The sequence below is a fragment of the Rhynchophorus ferrugineus genome, unplaced genomic scaffold, assembly GCF_030347505.1.
Source record: "Rhynchophorus ferrugineus isolate W39M unplaced genomic scaffold, kcgeb_rfMv2 rfM1, whole genome shotgun sequence".
NCBI lineage: Eukaryota > Metazoa > Arthropoda > Insecta > Coleoptera > Curculionidae > Rhynchophorus > Rhynchophorus ferrugineus.
This window is the reverse complement of record NW_027472580.1, coordinates 93,251,721-93,274,030: the sequence shown is the minus strand read 5'-3', so window position 1 is coordinate 93,274,030 and position 22,310 is coordinate 93,251,721. Positions and strand designations below refer to the sequence as shown.

The 22,310-nt window shown below is 32.9% G+C and overlaps 1 protein-coding gene across 1 annotated transcript in view; it reads right to left on the bottom strand.

Moving 5' to 3' along the window:
* The window catches only part of LOC143192182 (sodium/potassium-transporting ATPase subunit alpha), a 46,961-nt gene extending 32,671 nt beyond the window's left edge, over nucleotides 1-14,290 (bottom strand). The window contains exons 1-2 of the mRNA XM_076397576.1: nucleotides 13,729-14,290; nucleotides 3,754-3,903 (exon numbers count right to left, since the gene is read on the bottom strand). Of these exons, the coding sequence (XP_076253691.1) occupies nucleotides 3,754-3,903; nucleotides 13,729-13,849 (271 nt within the window). The 5' untranslated portion in view covers nucleotides 13,850-14,290. The remainder of the gene's footprint in view (nucleotides 1-3,753; nucleotides 3,904-13,728) is intronic.
* Between the last annotated feature and the right edge of the window lie 8,020 nt (nucleotides 14,291-22,310).

Here is a 22,310-nt window from a genome sequence, read left to right as displayed (position 1 = left end):
TAGGGTTGTACCAGCCAAAGCTGAATAGAAATATTATACAAATATTCTCAAACAGGTTCTATTATTGATGTTCCATGGTTCATTCGTATCGACAATCTGCATAAGGACCTGAAGGTAGACTGTAGATAACGTTATTAAGAACTATGCCCAAATACTATCCAACTAACCAGTACAGTTGCTTGACTGAGTCTAATTTGCACTGCTTTTTATCTAACATGATGGTTCCAATTTAACCTACTACCGAGATTAGTGCCGAGATATTTAGCTGATTCTGCTTAAGGAATTGCGCATCCATCAAGTGAAATAATTAGGTTATCGTCATTTCGCCGCAAAGTAAAATTAACATGGACAGATTTGTAAGTATTAAGATGTATTTTCCAGTCTCTAGTCTATTTGTAGATCTTGTTGACAGCTATTTGTACATTTCTACAATCTCAGACAAAGATACACCTTTTGCCATGAGAACTGTGTCTTCGGCAAATGTTCCAAATACTGTCTCTTTTGTTGTTGGGATATCAGCAGTATAGAGCAAGAGTAGTCCCTGTGTAAGGAATTTAATGAAAACCAAATGTCAGGATCGGTCTAAAATATTCTTTGTGTCGAATAGATCATTGACAAAAATTTTAATTTTGGTATAAAAAAATTGAATGAAAAATGCCAGCTCAGCATAAGCAATGAGGAATCCTAACGTAACTGTTCAATATCCGGCGCTGTTTTTTAATATCACGATGATCCGCGGTCGGCGCGCTATCTGTTTTTGTTAAATTTCAATAAATCTCTTTTCTAACGTCAATATTTAAAGGAGAAACGAATATCCCTCGGTATGTTTGATGTCGGTATGCGAATAATTACATTTGAACTTCGTAATTCACGCCGTTGGCCGGATTCCAACAGATCGCCAGCGCTGGTCCACCTCTTGAAGTGTTCCGAAACCGTTTCAGATATCGCGAACCTTTCGCTGTAGGTCTGTTAAGGAGGTACGATGGATTTTGAGAATATTGATTTTTGTGATTGCGTTTCAAATCTTCAACCGTTTTTTCTCTAAACTACTTTCTTCGACCTAATCGACATGATCAAAATTGTTTGATTATTCTTTAAAACACTACAATATACTAGCTTCGCATCATTATCAACACACAGCAAGTTCTCAGATAGAGAGCGTCCTCAACTTCTTAGCCAATACACTGCTGTTAGTGCAGCAGGATCACGAACATTTTTCAGCTTTCTTAGGAGCTATTATTCCATCCACCACACACAAATCATTCTGTGAATAGTTAACTATTAATTAAACATTGCATTTGAATGGATTCAAGCTTACAGATGCCAAAATGTAACGGGGTGCAAATCTTGGAGTCACACAGAAGAATGGGCGAGATAAATATTCGAAAGATGATTTAGTCTTGATTGCAATACTTCCTCTATTCCGCGCAAGACCATATTAAAAGTAGAAAACCTTATTACATCAGCAGTATATACCTGTTGTCCAGTAGCTGTATTGCTTCCACGTTGCTGTGATTTAGCAACCTTATTTCACGTTTCAAAGTGAACTCTTGGATGACTTCATTTGAAATCAAGGTCATCGCGAAGCTCTTCGATAGTTACGTAGCGATAAGCATTGGTAAATAATCGTAGAACTTTGTTTTGGGTGCGTTGGATTACTTCTCCTGTACTACTGACCCCAAGTATCTGCCCTACCCATGCTCAAACTGAACCCTTTCATTAATTCATTCATTAATTCTCAAGCCTGAGGGCTCTATAATGCAAAATGTGTTATGAAGAATGCTGGAAACCTTAACATCTGTATCAGCGAATATAGCCCTATCATCAACGAACATCAGATCAGCCAATGAGTTGATTGGCGAAGAATGAATCTCCTTGGTTAGGACCAGTTCTGACCTCAAATGCCTTTGATAAATCATTTTACATTCGCGCACAGCTAGATTCCTAAAAAAGTTTAATAATTTTACTTCAGTTTTCACAGCTGCCCAAGTTGAGGTACACACTGTACGGTTGAAACCAGATTAAAAATCAATAAAAGCAATAATTTAACTGTTCCACATTTAATACATTTTTATGGAGGCTGATGGAACGCTCGGAAATGGATAGAAAATATACATTTCTTCATTTCTTTACTTATACATGCCTTGCTTCAATATATAAACACTTATTGCTTTCTTTCATTTGCATTCAAATCGTTCACTATTTTCCCACCGCCATCGATAATTTCTGCCACATTATAATGATCATTCTTTCCACACTATAATGATCTTATTGTCGTTCGGCCGGTTTGGTGGCGCAGTGGTAAAGGCGACAGGACGGTCCTCCTACCGTTGCGATAGTCGCGGGTTCGAATCCTGCTGGGGCTTGGTCGTAAGTTTATGTTTGGGACTGTTTAATATTTGTGATTGTCCTAGGCAAGAGTGTAAAATCCGACATGGAAAATTATCCCAGTCACGCCAGTAACCAGGCTAGGTAAGATCGGATGTCTTCTTAGTTTGTCACTGGCTAGTCGGTATGCTTAATGTCGAGGACCGTGATTCGAAGCCGACGTTAAGCTGTTCGTACAATCACAAAATCGAAGAAGTTGACGTGACTCAAAACAATATAACATTTAACATTTTTTGATTGTCCTTCGTAATTGTTAACTTATTATCAGGAACATAGATATGATGAATCCATGAGATATGCTTAATTAGTATCAAAGCTGTTATAGCAGAAATAGTGACAACATTTATTGAAAATAATCGTTCAATTAGTGGCACTCTAATTTACTACTATTACTCTAATTACTGAAATTGCTTCAAAAATATCCTAATCATCTGGTGCCTCAGAAAACAGCAGACGACAGCAGACAGGCCTCGTTCTGGAAGACAACGGACGTCTTGTAACGCTGAAAATGTGGCTCTGGTGCACTATAGTGTTGCAGAGTCTCCAGAAACATCAATTCGGAGACGTGGTTTCCAGTTACACATTTCTGCAGGCAGTTTAAGGCGAATTTTGAAAACTAATTTGAAAATGTTCCTGATATGGAAATATCCTGATCAACGACCTGAGTACAGTAGTGCAATCTTAAAGCTGTCTGGTGAAATTGAAGATTTTTCGTCTAAATTGATAATGAGCGATGAATAAACAGAACAGTCGGTTTTGGTTTTACTAAAAACATTTGTATGGTGTGGTATTCATGTTGTAAACATCATTTATCTTTTTTTTTTGAAAATAATCAATCTGTTGCAGTTACCGTTACTGCTGAACGGTACCAAGACATGATTCGAAATTTTCTTGTGCCTGAAATGGAAGGACAAGGGCTAGAAGACATGCGGTTTCAGCAAGATGCGGCCATAGCAAACACAGCTCGTTCAACAATTCAATTATTGAATGACGTTTTTCAAGTGGTGGCGATTTAACATGGCCAGCCAGATCTATGGATTTAACAGCACCAGACTTTTTCTTATGAGGTTTTTTTTAAATCAAAAGTTTATGTGAATAAGCCCCAACCGATTGAACATCTTAAAGACAATATTCGTCACGAAATTGAAGAAATTCAGATGTTGCAGAATGTTATGAAAAATGTCTTAAAAAGATCCGAAAATAGCAAATCGCGGTCACCGTTTAGCCGATATAATGTTTCAGTCATAACGAAAAAAAGAAGACCAAACAAACTTTTTATGAAAACCAAACTTACTTATACTATATTTTCTTTGAGCAAAGTTATTAAAGACTTTTGCCCCACGTTGTACAACGGGATAGACTTACCGTGAGTGAGAGTCCTGATGAATTTGATGTATTCGGGTGTTTTGTGCGAAGGCGTCAGGACGTTGGGGCCAGTTTTTTGTAGTACCGCGGCTGCTTTCTCCACACTCAAGCCTTTATCCCTATCCGTTTGTAGTCTTCTACATAAATCACCTGAAAATATACATATATGATTATTTTATTAGCAACAATTCTTATGTGTTAAATTAAAAAAATTGCATATATTTTTCTGCATATATATATACGTTTCTGTTTCGAGTAGTCGTGTTCTCCAACGTTGGCAATGGCCTTAAACAGCACTTATTCAGAGCGATGATTCATAGTCTAGCTCAGCAAGACTTTTCCGTTTATATGAAGATACTTAAAAATAAATAAATCCTATGTATCAAAACAAAGTTCCTCGATTCATTATCAATGTTTATCGTTACGTATTTTATTATTATTTAATTATTACATTGTTACTAGTCGTTTCCGACAATACCTACAATTTGGTTTTATGATAACTTAAATCTAGGTATATAACTGGGAGGACCCATCGGCCCTATCTCAGTCTTTGGTGAAATAATGTTTATAGATGTCACTGCTGTATTTTTTATTAAATGCACCTCACTGCACAACACTACACATGATCAGACGGTTTAATTCTTCTGAGACTGTGTCCTGCTCTGGCGATATCCAAAAGTTGCAATGCTTCAATATGTTCATGATAATGGAGTTTTTCTTAATAATAATGCCCCCTTGCATGATTCTCTTGATTTCTTGACTGACTGTGGGTATCTGAAGGTCTCGATGTTGGTAGTCAGTCCTGTAGAATTTGGGTGCGCCTACAATACTTCCCATTGCTTTGTTCTGAAAAATGTTTATTTTCTTGATATTACTCTTTGTAGAACATTCGTATGTCCATATAGGTTTCAGTATTTGTTTATATAATAGCAATTTATTACGTAGTGATAATTGTGAGTTTCTTCTAAATAGTTAATACATTTTCCTATATTTCAAGGAATCTTCTTTCAAGACATTTTATTGTGAATCAAGGCGATTAACATACCGAATTAAATCCGATATATTCAGGAGTTCCGCAAGGTAGTGTACTGGGTCCAGTACTGTATCTTTTGTATACGACTGATCTGTCTATCACAAAAATAACTACTGTGGCAACATATGCAGACGATACAGCAATCTTAGCATCCCATAAAGATCCAGTCACAGCATCAATAAACCTACAAACCCACCTGGAGCAAATACAATTATGGTTGAAGACATGGCGCATTAAAGCCAATGAAACAAAATCCACGCATATAACCTTTACCCTGCGTAGAAGAACATCTGCACCAGTGAATATCAATAATCGTCAACTCCCTCAAGCAGAGCATGTTAAATATATTGGTATGCACTTAGATCGACGCCTAACCTGGAAGAAGCACATACTTTCTAAACGGAAACAACTGGGACTAAAATTATATCAAATGTATTGGCTCATCGGGCACAAATTCAAGTTATCATTAGATAGCAAGGTATTGCTGTATGAGTCTATACTCAAGCCCATTTGGGCATATGGAATCCAACTATGGAGTACCGCTAGCAAATCTAATATATCCTTCATCTAACGGTTCCAAAATAAGGTCTTGCATTGTTATTGCTCTGCACTATATTTCAAATACAGTGATACAACGCGATATTCCTCTAGAACCTATAACGAGTGTAATTCAACGTCTTTGTGTGAAGTACTTCGAAAGAGTGCATCCCAATGTACTTGCTAATCAGCTAAATTTGCGACGTGATAGTGAAGTGCGTAGACTAAAACGTTTAACACCACCTGATCTGATTACTGGACATATATAGACTTTAGAATAAGCTTTAGAATAAGACTAATTAATTAAGATAATATTTTATACAGAAGATATGTACTGTATAAAAAACACGCGCCTAGAACCCTACCTATACTAATGTGACTAAAAAGGTCAATATATATATATATATATATATATATATATATATATATATATATATATATATATATATATATTGATATATATATATATATATATATATATATATATATATATATATATATTGATATATATATATATATATATATTGATATATATATATATATATATATATATATATATATATATATATATATTGATATATATATATATATATATATATATATATATATATATATATATATATAACAACTCTAACCTATAAATTATCGCCTATAAATATACTATATAAATACCTATAATTAATTGTAATTTTAAGTTCATCGATAATATATGCCTTAGATGTACTATAATGTTAAAATAAGTTATAATACATAACATTCTTGTTTCATTATTTGATTTTTATTAAAATTTTGTTATATGTCAGAGCCAAAATATACTAAAGCTCAAAATTGCTGCGGCAACATTACGACGTTTTGACAGGGCTCCCGTGGCACTACTGTTTTGAATAGACTATATATTAATTGTGTTCTAAACTTTTTCACATTTTACAACTTTTATACATGGAGCAAGAGAGAATGACAGATATAACACACTAAATATAACACAGCCTATACCGCTAAGTAGTACAAAAGGTGATTTTAGAACTTTGCGTTTCTTGATTAGTCCAAAAACTTATTGAGCGAAGTGTTATATAGCGAAAATCATGGAAAATAGGAAACGACGACTTCGTACAAGATTCGTTTCGTATAGACATTTTATTTTTAGTGGTAATTAGGCAACTTGCAACGGGTTTAATTTTAAAACGAAACATTATATCGGGTAAATAGCCCAGCCAGAGAAAATAAACGATTGGATCACACGGTATATACGGGGTAGACCGTAGATTTTGTGGATTTCCTCCGAGAAAAAGACGGTGTCCTTTCGGTACGGCCGGATAGGTTTCCTCGGTGAAAATTCTTCAACTCTCACGCGTGGAATTAAAATAGATGAGAGTTATTTTTAATTTAGAACGATATATCCCGGCTAGAAATTCCTCTTCTAGGGGCGCCCCCCCGCGCCGTCGTCGGACACGTGTATGCGTCTCGGTCGGAAAAATCGGGAAAAATCATTTTTTGTGCATCGCGTCGCGCCAAATTTCCCTCGTCGTCATTTTCGCGGAACGACACAAAAATCCCGTATTTTTAGTCGCCAATTACTAACCTACCGAAAACGAAAATACTTTTCCTATTGATCCAGACATCCTGATTACGCACACCGTTACGTACGCGCGCGTTTTTTTTTTTCGTACGTGAACCGAAAAGTTGGCATGGAAACTCGACTGGTGCCGAATTTTTCCAGATTCATATGGTTCGGGTCAGTTTGGATGGGTTTACATCCATCAAATCATTGAGATTCATTCAAACTGAAATCATTAATTGTATACCAGGTGTACCGCAAAGTCATTAGCGTTTTTTCTAACAGATGTCGCTAGACTTAACTCTGCAAAGTTATGATTTGACCCATATGTCATTTTAATCTACTGACATCAAGCTTTAAAGCTATATACATAGAGAAATAGAGATTTGACTTTTGGAGAAATGTTGCGCGACGTCCAACATCTAGCTGTCGCTACTTTTAACTTATTACTTGCTTTAACCGCTATACTAAGAGCCGCGATGGGATCTGATTGGCTCACTTCGTTTCCATGGTACGTTGGTTGTTTATTAGTGTTGGGAACTATCGACTGAAATCGATTATCGACTGTTTAGTAATTGACTGCTTTTTACTATGGACTGTTTCAGTCGTGTACTTTTAATTACTATTTTTGGTTCTACGAGTTTCATTCGACTGATTTTTAACGTTCTGGCTCTGTTATCCTAGCCGCGACCTTGACAAAAATATACCCAATATATGCTTACATAGATTTATATGTAATATATATATAGTTTGATAATTTTTTGGTAGTTTTTATTTTCTTTCAATAATAAATGAAGTATTTACTTTATTTGAAAAAGATCTAGTTGTTATTGTGGGATCATTTTTAATTATATCATGAATTAGTTTTTTTTTCTATGATTAGGTATCTGTTTCATTTTTATTTAGTATTTGTGGTTATTGTACATCTTTAGTTTTTAGGTTCTGTTTAAGTTCTATTGTATTGTATATATTTTTTATAGTATATTATTTGAAAATAGCAATTTACATATTACAATGCCATAAAACATTTGGTATTATGGGGTATTATTCCATTATATACAAAAATTCTATTACTTTTTACAGATCCACAGAACATCAAGTACAAAAATAATTTTACTTCTTTATAATGAAATTATTTACAGCATGTTAATAGTATTCAGTTATTATTTTTTTCCATTTTTTTTTAAATTAGTACGTGAAAGAATATGTACATCTCCGTCTCGCTTATACTACCGTTGGAAAATATAAGCACATATATAATTAACTGCTCTTAGCAATAATCTCCATCCCACTCTCACAATTTATACAAAAAAGAGTTTGTACATCTTCGTCTGACATCACGAATTTAATAAAACAGTCGAACCGCTCATTTGACTGAAAATAGTAATTACTATTATACTAAGTTCTTTGTTTATGATTTTATATATATAATATTTATATTTTATAGATGTATTTATTTTTGCAGATTATATTTATTTCATTCATTGATTTGTTTTAATAAATTTATTTCAGAAATCAAATAGTTTTTTATTTAAATTTTATTGGTCAATTAAACGTGACGTCAAGGCTGTCACGTGTCGCACCTGCGTATCAAACTTTATCAAAGAACCAATCAAATGCCTTCGCAGCGAAATGTTTTGTTACAGGTGCCTATATTGCAGATTTAAATTGTAAAAAAGATTATAGTGGTGATTTCGATGTGCAAGGCAAAGAACGTTCTGGTAGACCGAGAAAGTTTGAAGACGCGAAACTGCAAGAGTTATTAGATGAAGACCCAACTCAAATTCAGATATAATTGGCAGAACTTGTTGAATATATCCCTAGAAAATATTTAGTGATCGTTTTACCACCTTGCTTCAATTGTTTATTAATGAATAAAACCACACAAATTTTTAAACTAATAATAATCTAAACTAATTACTGATAACATGGAATGAAGGTACTGTTGACTTTGTCGTTATAGTGCACATGTCAGAAATTTTGTTTATGTTGTGTTTTTGTTTTATTGGAGTAGGTAAACCTTGACAGACAGGTTCGATAGATAAACTTCGATGGTTTCGGCTCGATTGCATATAATTTTGTTCTAAGTGTAATAAGTTTTATTTATCGAATATACCGAATGAATATACCATTTTGAGTATTGCGATTTGCATCGAAGTCTAACTGTCATGTCAATCATGACATTCTGAATACCAGATATATTGTGAATATCTGGTCAAAATACCCTATATATATATATATATATATATATATATATATATATATATATATATATATATATATATATATATAAATCTCATATATCTAAAATATCAATCTTACTTTTAACCTGTTCTTCGTAAATAAATTACAATACTATTTCCAAAAAAAAGTTGAAAAGATAAAACCAGTAATAAGTAAATTAATAAGAAAAAAAAATTCTTGCCAAAATATTGGAGCCACTTTATAAATTGAATTATTTAATAGATTATGGCACAATAAATCTTGAGCAATTTTAAAATCGGTGGTGTTACACATTTTGCGTGAAACTTTTTTAAAATGCTGTTCATTGTCATCTTGATGTCCTCACAGTCACGCTACTGCACAGTACACACTGCTGTTGAGGCCGCCAGACTTCAAGCATTTTTCACTAAATCTTGCTGCAGTTGACGATAGGCCTTAGATCAATGTTAGTCTCCTATTTCGCCAATGTTTTTCGAATATTTTGATCCATGTCTTTTTCGTAGCTGTTTAGCGCCAAGTACTCCATCCAAAAAATCGATTTCTCCACAAAAGTCTGCCCAAATTCGGCAGACATGTCCAAATCACTGTAATCTGCGTATTTTTTTCTTCAACTCTGCACTCATTGTCGTATCTTCGTAGTGACTTCATTTCTAATGTGATCTCAAAGAAAAACATATATAATTTGGCTTAAGCATCGCATTTGAAAGATCAGTAAGTCTGTACCATCTCGCAATCATTTCGCATTCGCGCGCCTCTACGGGAACTCGGTAGTGAATTGAAGAACATAATTACAAAAAATTCAAACCGTCATTAGCGCACACCAAGTCGCCATCTTGTAATACCAGCATTCGGCAAATAAGGCATCTGCTCGTAATTGGGGCAATGCCGACCAGAGAATCATTATCTAGATTATTTTTAAAATTAAACTGTAATTATTAAATAATATATCCTCAATTTTACTCTATCAATTCGCTCTATGTTCCCCCCAGTAAATATATAAAAACAAATTATATGGCCACGAGACTCAACAGAAAAACCTTTTAGCATCAATTACATCAACATGAAGCTATTTTTCGTCTCGATCTTTTACTATATGCAGTTGCGTCTAAAAATAAAAACGAAAATCCACCGAAAATTTTCATCGAGATTAGTATTAGTTAACATTAATTAAGTCCAACGGCGAAAGGCTCGGTAAATATCTAAAAGGATGTTAATACAAATGAATAATAGATGTATGAACAAGTAATCTGCGTGTTTGATGTTTAAATTTAAAGAAAACGTCATCAAGTTTCTTCAGAATATTTATTTGATATTTTTAATCGGTCAAAATTTCGACAAAGGTAAAAATAACTATATGATGCTTACTGTTGTAACAGTCCATCCAATCCTTTTAATTTATTGATCAGTCTTGAATGAGATATATAATAGTCCTTTATCTTTGAACCATGTTTTTAAGCAAGTTATTGAGAAACTGTGACAATTTTGGAATATTCTATATATAGGCGACAAAATAATATGAAAGCCATGCAATATGGTACATCCTGTTGCATGTTGACAATACTTCTTATGTATGTTTAGATAATGCGAAATACATTGATACAACGATCATAAAACCTGGACACTAGATGGTGACTAATGGACCATGAATCATCATTTATAATTATTCCAACAAACGGTCAAGTTTATGTATGAAGAATCCCAAAAGAAACAACGGGAAGCTTTCCTTGGCAATATCATGATACTTAGCTGGTCGCCTTATTCACATCACTGGCCCAATTACTGCTTCAATACTATATACTATAGCTCAATATTCTCACTGATGAAGATTCTTACTGCAGTGACGAGCATATTACTGCAAATGCTGCCATATTTCAAGATAATAATGCAATTTTGGTTTGAGGAGCCCCAGGATATCAACATCAGTATCTTTCCTGGCAATAACCATAACTCAACAAAACTGAGCCATTATGGGAAGTTTCAGAGCATAGAATGAGGAGTAGATCCAACAACTTTGAAGTCCATCTATCTCTAACATCACTGAAGCAATTGGCGGATGTTGAAAACATTCAGCAAATCTAAGATTCTATTCAGTCAGAATATGTTATCTATAATGTAGGTGTCCATTTATTCTCTCCATCCCCCAGAGATACAACGCGGGGCAAAATTCCCACTACTATTTTGATTGCGCGCCATCTTGATTATGTGACGTTTAACTCAGTTTCGCTTTAACTATTGTGTTGAGTAGATGTCAAAATTTTATTATGGATAAATATACGCCACAAGAACTAGCAGAAATAGTGACAATATTTATTGAAAATAATCGTTCCATTATTGCCACTCAGCGGAAATTGCGTCAAAAATATGTTATAATAGAAGGTAAACTGATTACAAAGACACCAAAGGTATAGAACTATAAGAAATACCGTGAAATGCCAATCATTGTAATGAAAGATTATGATGAGAAATCGTTAGTTTGTTTCTTACTGATTGCAAAATTAAGTAATTTTTAGTTTATAATGTATATAGTATATCTTATCAGTTATAAGCTAATAAGGTAAGTTATAAACTACAAATGTTACATTGCATTCCTGAATATTGGATTTTATTTAATTTGTTACATAAATTGCTATTAAAACCTATTAAACCACATACGGAAATACCAGATTTCCAGTTTGGATTTCAAAATCACTACTCAACAATCAAGTTTAATAGAATAACAGCGATTATTAAAAAATCATTTAAAGAGATTTAATACAGACGACTCAGTCAGTATGGCAAGCGACATATCTCTGCCTAAGACTACAGAAACAGTACAATTAACAATCAACAAGATCTATAAATGGACTGGAAACTGGATGCATGCTCTAAATATTGCTTTATATTGTTCATGCCAATTTTGCATTGCGACCAAATTATAAAAAACCTAATTCTACTTGCTTGATGCCCGATTCCTCAAGCAAAATCAGTGAAATATCTAGGCCTCTATTTTCATGGTAGGTTAAATTGATATCATCACAGAAACCAGAGCAGATCAGACTCAAAATGAAAAAATTGTACTTCTAACTTCACCTAAGATTGGTTTATCAGTCATTTATAAAACCTAATTCGAATTATGGTGTGCAAATATGAAGTTGCATATTAACATCAAACCTACTAGTAATCCAACGTTGCCAAAACAAACTTTTTCGAATAATTACCAATACAAGCTACGTAAGCAACTAAGCACTTCACGATGATCGAAATCTCGAAATCAAATGGATTTTCTTAGCTATCCAATATTTCATCGTAAAACATTATATAAGGTTACACCAATCACTGCAATGAGGAAGGAATACAACTACTGGATAACCCACAGGCAATAAGATGATTAAAGATTACTAGAAAAACATACTGATGTACGTTATTTATCTTGCTTGTGTTTTGATGCACGTACAACACATCAATAGTTTTAAATTAATTTGTAAATTAAGATTGTACTAAGCATATCTAACATCAGATATTACAAATTGTTTTATAAAAGCTTTCTTTTGTTAAATTGTATGAAATATTACTTGCAATAAAAGGGATTTTAAGAGTATTTTAGTATATTTTTAAACACCCCCTGCCGATCGTAGGTACTGCCACCTTGGACTGTTTTGTGACTATCGACTGTTTCGACTGTTTTCAGTCGATAGTTCCCAACGCTAATTTGAGCCAAATCTTCAGAACCTTTCGTTGGAACATTCTATTATGGTCTGGAAGATTTAATTCAATTTTATCGTCACTTTTATAGAGTAATGACTTGTACGATGAATTTTAATAAAGGTTGTTTCACTAAAGTCCTGTAATGTTTAACCTAAACGCCATACTGTCATGAAATTTTGATACATATTATTTGAAGGTTAGAACTACTAGGTTATGTTTGGAAAGGTTCTATAAATAAACCTTTTGGTTATGTTAAATAACACACTAACAAAATTATAGACGATCAAATAAAAATTTTAAAAACGTGAAATCGACCAAACTGTCCTTATTTTTTTTATATACTATATTTCCAGCTTGTTTGTTATATTCCAACATCATCTAAACGTTTTAAACTTATCATAATTAATCAATTCATTGCATGTAACTTGTGGTAACCACTTCTTTAACTTCTCGATAACATTCATGGCATTTAAATGCTCTTTTGACAGCTGACGTATTACAAATTAATAATAACCAACTTAAACAATATGTTATTCTGTTTGGTGAACTAGAACAAAATTAGGGCGTCGAATTTTCAAGTTTTCACTGGCATTTTTAAACCGATGAAACTATCATTAGTATCGTTAGTTACAACATATTCTAATTTGCAAAAGGCCATAAAGCTTAAAATTGTGTGCTATTTTCAATATAAAATTTATTCCTGAAACAAAACACGTATGCAATTAAGAAAATAATAATCTCTTAATGATATAGGAAAACGTGGACTATTTTCTCGAATACCGAATAAGATAATGAAACGCGCTTGCTATTTAGGTCAACGCAAAAATGCGTTTATTATTCTTAACCTAAAAGTTATCGGCAGCGCCATCTCGAGCCGCGCCCCGTCAGCACGGATCGATTCGGTACTCGGTATTTAGGACGTTTGGGCTTGGTCCGTACTTACTTAAAGGCACCGAATGATCGTCGGTAATGACCTCTCTTCGGAAATTCTCCAAACGAGCCAGGGAGATCTCCTTCCTGCTCATGGACTTCCTCCTGTCCACCTTCTTCTTGACCAGCGGCATGACGGACCGTTAAAACAAGACGACACACGACACAAACACTAAAAAAACGTGCGGACGCCGAGAAAACTCAACGAAACAGTATCGGACTCCTATCATAAAGTACGACAATAGTCGTGCTGAAACACAATAGTCAGCATCTTCGGCACGGATGATGAGGTGAACACTGAAACTGAACGGACCCGGTTCGGAACGGGACGAGAAACGTTAAAATCGAGAAAATTAGCACGATGCCGAAGTGCTAAAAGAAAACGCGTGGCTCAACTGCCCGCCGTTCGGATCATCGCATTCGGAGTACCTAAAAATATCGATCGTTTATACCGATTCGAACTGGAAAAATCAGAGAGAGCGCTTCCCGCCGCAAGCCTGGAAAAGCGGCGGCGTTGGACCGTGCGGAAAAACGCGTTTTTCGCTACTGGAAAAACGTCTCGGATACGACTGGACACTGGGCGGGGATGGTACAATTCGATACGCACGCAAACGGTCATTTCATCACGGTTAGTTCGTCATTAGGTATATACGCTTCCTCCTACGATACTTTTCCGTTTTATTTTCGTCTATCGTTCGCCCAGTTCTGGCAGACATGGCAGTTTACACTTATGGCACTTTCCAACAAGTCCACACAGTTAGTCACACAAGTCACTAACATTTCTGACAAATCAGTGATATAAAAATTAAACACCTTATTTAACATCAAAAAAAAGGTTCAAATTTGAAAAAATATTATGTGAATCTCTATTTCCACCTTTCGTAAGCATTTCCTATTGTATTTTGTTTTTTTACCACCATCTTAAAACACTTTAGCCTTAAATTATGAAAAAAACATGATATGAGATAATATAACAGGTTAATGGAAAAGTCCCCGGCCTACCATAGTAAAACATATTTCTTTGGCAAAGTTTTTTTTTATTTAACATAATTTCCTTCAAGGAATACACTGATTATAGCGACCCTCCAACTTTTCGATACCATTTTTGTAGTACGATTTGCCCTTTGCTGCAAAATAGGCCTCAGTTTCGGCGATTACCTCTTCATTCGACGAAAATTTCTACCCAGCGAGCATTCTTTTGAGATTTGAGAACAGAAAGTAGTCGCTGGGACCAGATCTGGAGAATACGGTGGATAAGGAAGCAATCCGAAGCCCAATTCATTGATTTTTGCCTTCGTTTTCACTGACTTGTGACACGATGCATTGTCTTGGTGAAGCAGCGCTTCCATTTCCTTCTTCAAACGGTCGAATAACGCTATGTAATAGTCGCTGCTGATGGTCTTTCCTTTTTCAAGGTAGTCAATCAAAATTATTCCAAGCGCATCCCAAAATACAGATGTCATAACCTTGCCAGCCGACTGTTGCGTTTTCCCACGCTTTGGAGCGGATTCATCATGTGCAGTCCACTCGGATTTCTGTCGATTGGACTTTGGAGTGAAATGATGGAGCCATGTTCCATCCATTATCACATATCGATACAAAAACTCGGGTTTATTACGTTTGATCATCTTCAAACACTGCTCCGAGTCACCAACTCGTCGTTGTTTGTGCAACTCGCGCGGCACCCACTTTGCACAGAGCTTTCTCATACCCAAATATTCGTGAATGATATGATGTACACCTTCAGTTGATATCTTTAGAGTGTCTGCTATGTCATTCAATTTCATTTTACGGTCATTCAAAATCATTTTGTGGATTTTTTTAATGTTTTCGTCGGTAACAACCTCCTTTGGGCGTCCACTGCGTTCACCGTATTCGGTGCTCATTTCACCACACTTAAACTTAGCATATCAATCCTTAATGGTTGATTTTCCTGGGACAGGGTCCGAAAACTCGGCATCAAGTCAAATTTTTTCTTCAACTGTATGTTTTCCCTTCAAAAAACAATATTTTATCAACACGCGAAATTCCTTTTTATCCTTTTTTTTTCACAATAACAAAAGTTGCTTCACTCAATTGCTATAATTCACAAATTAATGATCCGTGAGCTGTCTGGCCTAACTAAAAAACATATGGATTTAATTCTAATAGTGCCATCTATGTGTCAGATCGGGGACTTTCCAATTGACCTGTTAGTTTATAAAATATTTTTAACAAAAAAATTGAACCAACTTCAAAAAATAAATAATCAAACTTAGATTTTCAACACAAAAAAGTTTTAAAATAAAATATGTATATAATAATCGTTGTATTAACTACATAAAAATAAATAAAAACATTATTTAAACTATCGACTACACGTATTTTATATTCTACTATATACACACAATTTAGCTGACTACCTACCTAAACCTATTTATCTATTTACAAAATTATTTTAACCAATTTTACAATATTAACTACCACCAATTGATCACTTTGAAGGTGCGGAGCAATAAATTAGATTTGTTTTGTTGGTAATTTGATTTTGTCTATATGTCACATAATTATATTTTTTTTTTATATTGTTTGGGCTCGTCAAAAATTTTAAACATTATATTCAAAAAAATATTTCCAATATATTTTGGTTTTCACTAACATTATTAATCTTCTAATGATATATTCCCTAAAACATTTCATTTAACATCAAAATTTAAAAACATAGGATGTGAGGTAATCTAATATTCAATAGGTCATCTTACTTTACATCGTTCTGAATGTTTTCTTATTATATTTTACCTTTTTGTTTATCGAATGGTAACAAACATCAATTGGTTAGATGATTGTATTCAACAGATACTTTTTCATTAGTTTCATTTCAAAAAATCTCACATCGTTTGATTCAAATTTAAAAAATATTGCTTTCAAAATCACCAACATTAGTAATACATATTTTGAAACGTCTTACAAACAACAGACTTTTTAATTAAAAAACCTTAAAATAAAAAATTAAGTAGGATAGTCTAGTTTAAACATCTAAAATAAACTACTTCACATCACACCTTTCCTGAATATTTGTTTCTCATTATTACTTTCATACGACTACCCATAAGCGCCCACACAATTTGATTCATACCTAATTTCTAAATGATAGCATCATCTTCTAAATCACCAAAATTAATAATCATTTAACGATGCAAGTTTTAAAATTCTTTTTATTTAACTTTAAAAAGTTACTTCTAATAAAATCTTGATCAAGGTAACAATCAATTAAATAATTTATAGATGTAATTTCAATAACATTATTCAAAAGTAGTGGGTAAGGTCTTGTTCTTACACTTTGCTTAAACATTTCTCATTTAATTTGAATACGAATAGGAAAAAGTCAGCTCGCTATATTACTAGACTTCGAACGTTCGACATGAGATCCCAAATCCACATATTAACAAATCTCATCCACAAGACAGGAAGGCAACAAATTTAAATTTGAAAGAAATCGATAACTAAATGACACGTTAACAAGTGTCAACAAAATATAGTACTAGACAACTTATATATGTTTTTTATATGCTCTAAAGTTATTCAAACATAAATCGTTCAAACGTTTGATATTATCATTTTTATTAATATCGAATATATATTCTATGTAATGTATATTATATTATATATTCTAAGAACTTTATGAATTGTGATAATATAACCTAAAATACTTCAAAACTAATTCCAAGATTTTTAAAAAATGGCCTTTTGTTATCTGCTTAAAATGAATATCCATTTACTATTATTGAGTTATTCAGTATACTGAATAATCATAGAGCGCCCAAAAAATTAATTTTTGACGCCAATTACTTTTATTTGATTAAAAACATTTTTTAATATGAATAAATGCGCTGTCGAAACCCAGCAAACACTTTTAGAAATGTGTGCTGATGTTGCTCCTAATATATATAATTACCAGTTTTTGTTCGTGGCGATTTTAATGTCAACAATAAAAAATTGCCGGGAGAACCAAAAAAAGATCGAGAACAATGAATGGCAAGCTCAAACTCTCAAAGAGCTTTCTGTCCGCTTAGCATTTGATGAATCAACTCCATCCTAAATGTTTTATATACTATTGAAATGACCCAGAAGGAACGAATTCACTGATTACTAGGCAAAAAAGAAGAGTTTTCTGTGGCATATTGTAACTGGCGATGAAAACTATGACAACCCCAAGCTCAAAAAGTCTACAAGCAAGATGTACTGTATTACGAATAAAACTGTTACTGTATATGTCTACCGACCTCAATTGAACAAATTGAACAACATATTGCTGCAGAAGAGATAAGCAAAAGCGAGAACAGACGCAAAGTCTTTAGAAGCTCGAATGGGAAGTTTTGCCGGAATCAGCGTACCCACCAGTACATTTTCTGATTATCACTAGTTCAGTTCGATGCAGCATGTTTGGCTCGCACACGGGTTCAAAGATAGAGATAATAAATCTAGTCAAGAATGGCTTAAGATAATGATCCGTGTATCTTTTAATTAGTGAATATATAATCCTTCCGATAAAACAGCCAATGGACATCATCAACACCGTCTAACGTATTGCCAAATTCAGTTTATGAAAACCTAAAATCCCTTCTAAGCTCGAAGCATTTTTCTGTCTCATTTAACTAATTAGCATTACCCTAATTAAAAAGAGACAGAATGAATTCCTGCTGCGTCCGAACATGTAACCAAAGCTGTCTATAAAATTCGATTTGTACTGGTAGTGGTCGATACCTCTGTCATATGTCAATGTAAGTATAAAAAAAACAATTCTAACCTACAAACTATTGTAACAGTTTTATTAACTGCAGTTTCAGTCCTTCAATATGAATATGTATTAGATGTACTGTAACGTTAAAATAAATTATATTTTATAACATGATTTTTGTTTCACTAGCATTTTGTTGTCGCAGTCAAAATAAACGAAAACTTAAAATTGGTGTGGCAACATTGCATTGTAAATTTTGATGGCGTTCATTGGCCGTTTAATTCGAAGGACGTTCGTTTCATTCGAGAGTCTATTCAAAGTTTTTTTATACGTCATCAAGATGTCTTATATATTGCCGGCCGTAATTTGTAAATTCGTTTCAGAATCAGACAATATTTCCTTCTCATTTTATTCTAGTTAAAAAGAGACGCAATGCTGTCTGATTAGTTCGAAAGCGTAAAGTAACGAACCTGTTAAAGTCGTCTGGTTGTCAGACGTGTGTAAAAGTCTTGAAAGCAATAATGATAAAAGATTATAACTCTAACCTATAAACTATTTGGGCTGTATAATTAATTGTAGTTTGTAGACGTACCATAATGTTAAAATAAATTATATTTCATAATATTTTTGTTCAATTATTTTATTTAGATTAGAATTTTGTTGTATGTTAAAGCTAAACTGAAATAAAACTCAACGTTTCAGAGTCATCAGTTTAGATGACGTATGTACAAAATAACTTTGAATAGATTATATGTAATTATTAATCATCTAATCGACGTAACTACTCTAACAATAAAATTAGTAATAAAATAATGATGTATCCATAAAATTCTCGATATCTCCACTCGTTTTGCGTTCCTGTGCCAATTAAACAAAAAAGTGCCGATAGAAAACTATTCCGGCATTCCCACATAATTGTATCCAGGAACAAAGGTGTGGATATCGATTAATTCAGGACTGAGATAATTCCGGTTTGATCAGGATCAGTTCCTATATACTGGGCGTTATTTCATCCACCATATCCACGCACCTCTTTACCAACGTGTATGTGTTTTGTTTTCGTTTCATCTGACCATTGAGCTATGCACATTTTACCCGATCTGGAAAGACAAATAATTTAATATCCTAACTACTTAACAGCGCGAAATATCGTTTAGAATAATAATAATAGCATTATCACGTAATCATATTATATACCACAAAACTATTCTACGTAAAGAGAATTAGGCCGTCCGTGTTTTTCAGCTCGACGGTTGTGGCCACCAACTGTTTAATATCGTTGCTGGGGGCATCTCGGTACCTTTTTAACACCAGTCGGTAACTAGAAAAAGACGACAACAGTAGTACCTCATCGAGCGAGAAGGAGACAATACGTACGATGGCCTATGGGTTAGCCTATTAAAAGTTCTTTGTATGGGGTCCGATTTTGATTAGCGTCAGAGGCGTCCGGGCGGGGTTTAACGATGTTCTATTGTTTTTTTAATCGTTTAATTATGATTGTTATAAATAGTGAAATATGTTTCTAATTTAATTGGATATACTTTCTATTATACATTATTAAATCTGTTAATTTATTATTTTAACTACTAAAATAGTCATATGGGTTTCTAATTAAATTAGATATACTTTTTACGTCAATTTGCAGGTACGAAATGGTTATTAATCATTTTCGTGCTAAATGAAGTCACTTAATTTTAATATTGCTCGTTCGCACTTTCTGAGAATCATATGTGTAATGTTAAAAACAATATAGAACAAGAGATATTCGGAGACTAACTTGGAAAGAAAAAGAAAAATTGATGATTTAAAACTAAAATATAAACTAAAACGAAGAAAAATCTGTACTTAACCTAAAAACCTAAACTGGTAGAAATTGCTCTCATTTTGCAGAAATATCTATTTTGTCTAATACAATAAGTTCAATCATTGATATATATTAATACTTGTACGAACTTAATTTAAAATCGAAATAATTGAGAAGATATATTTTTATACAGAAAAATTTAGTATGTTTGTACCACAGAACTGAAAAAGCAGTTGATGAATTAATTTTTTGAAATTTCTACATAGCATTGTATTTTAATGGAATAATGTTTTCGTATAGCCGAAAAGTAATATTTTAAGCGTTGACTTCTTGTAATTATTTTATCACAGTTAATTTACCATAATAATCGTCATCATACCTAAACGTGCATTGAACAGTGTTTTTTAGCTATTATTTACTACCTTGATAATTATAATAAATATCCAACTAAGCCATAGCAAATTAATTTAATAATTACTTAATAAGATAATAGCTCAAATACAGAATGCCACTCAACTAAAGAATGTAAAACTATGTAAAAAATAAAACCCTAGGTTTGACATTGACAGATACACTGTCAACTTTCTTGGTAAAGAAAGAATCGTAAATGAACAACAATCGTAAATGACATTATAGTAAACAAAGTAAAACAACAGTTCTTTGAAGATAATTATAAATATTTTTCCGACATTATTAAAACAAAGCAATAGATGATATAGAGTCACACAGAGAAATTGAAAGAACTAAACTAAAATCGAAACAACTAAAGAAACGAATTTTATAAACAGTCATTGTCAAAAAGAGAGTAATAAATAGATAACAATAATAGACGAAAAGATAATAATATAATGATAATGTTAGATAATTGCATATGACGTATTTTATACTATGCATTTATACATCTGTCTTTAAAATAGCATTATTAATTATGCAGTGGTAGTGTTCTAATAACGATATATTGATAAAAATATTATATTTTTAGTAAAATATACATAATTCAATAAAATTAATGAAAATAATAATGAATAAATCAATTTATATTATTAGTAATTCATTGATTTATGTCAATAGTGTGAGGAGGAAGAAGAACCTAACCTAAAATAAAATATATTATGACAGTATCAGTTTACTAATAAAGTATGCGATACATTTTAGAATTATTATCAGATATTACTGTTTGATTAGTATAAAATCAAGATTAAAAGAAGAATAGAAATAAAACCATCAATTATGAATTGTTGGCATAAAAGCCAGTTTTATAACAAAAACATTAAAAGCATTGTTGACAAATTAATAATTATTTTGTTAAGTAATTACATATATTTAAGACAGATATAATTTTATATTAAAAATGTTATTTTTCAAAAAGTTAAACAAAGTTATTAATAATCAAAAGGAAATATATCTGGAATGTAGGGTGGATCTACCTGGTGGTAATACCTCCCACCCAAAAGTATCTAAATAGTACCAAATTTCGGCTTAGTAACGATAAGCTAACCTATAACTTCGACAGAATAGGTTTATGATTTAATGATTTGCTCTCCTGGATTTTTTCTATTTTGACTGTCAAAATATAATGTTTTAAACTTATATACGTGAAATGCTAATAAACTTCTTCTTCTTCTAATAACTATATATTGATAAAAATATTATATTTTTAATAAAATATGCATAATTCAATAAAATTAATGAAAATAATAATGAATAAATCAATTTATATTATTAGTAATTTATTGATTTAGTGTCAATAGTGTGAGGAGGAAGAAGAACCTAACCTAAAATAAAATATGTTATGACAGTATCAGTTTACTAATAAAGTATGCGATACATTTTCGAATTATTATCAGATATTCGGGAACAATGTCGCTCGACCTTGCGGCACGCCACTGGTGAAGATGTAACATTTGCTTTTTTATGCTTCCAAATAAAAAAAAGCGACAACCGTCTTGGCGGTGGCCGCTCTAGGCCCTATGCAGGGGACAAAACAATAACAGTCCACCTCTCATATCACCATTCGGTTTTAGTTTTTTTCATCGCTCACACAACAGTTTTAACACGAGCTTCCTCTGGGTGC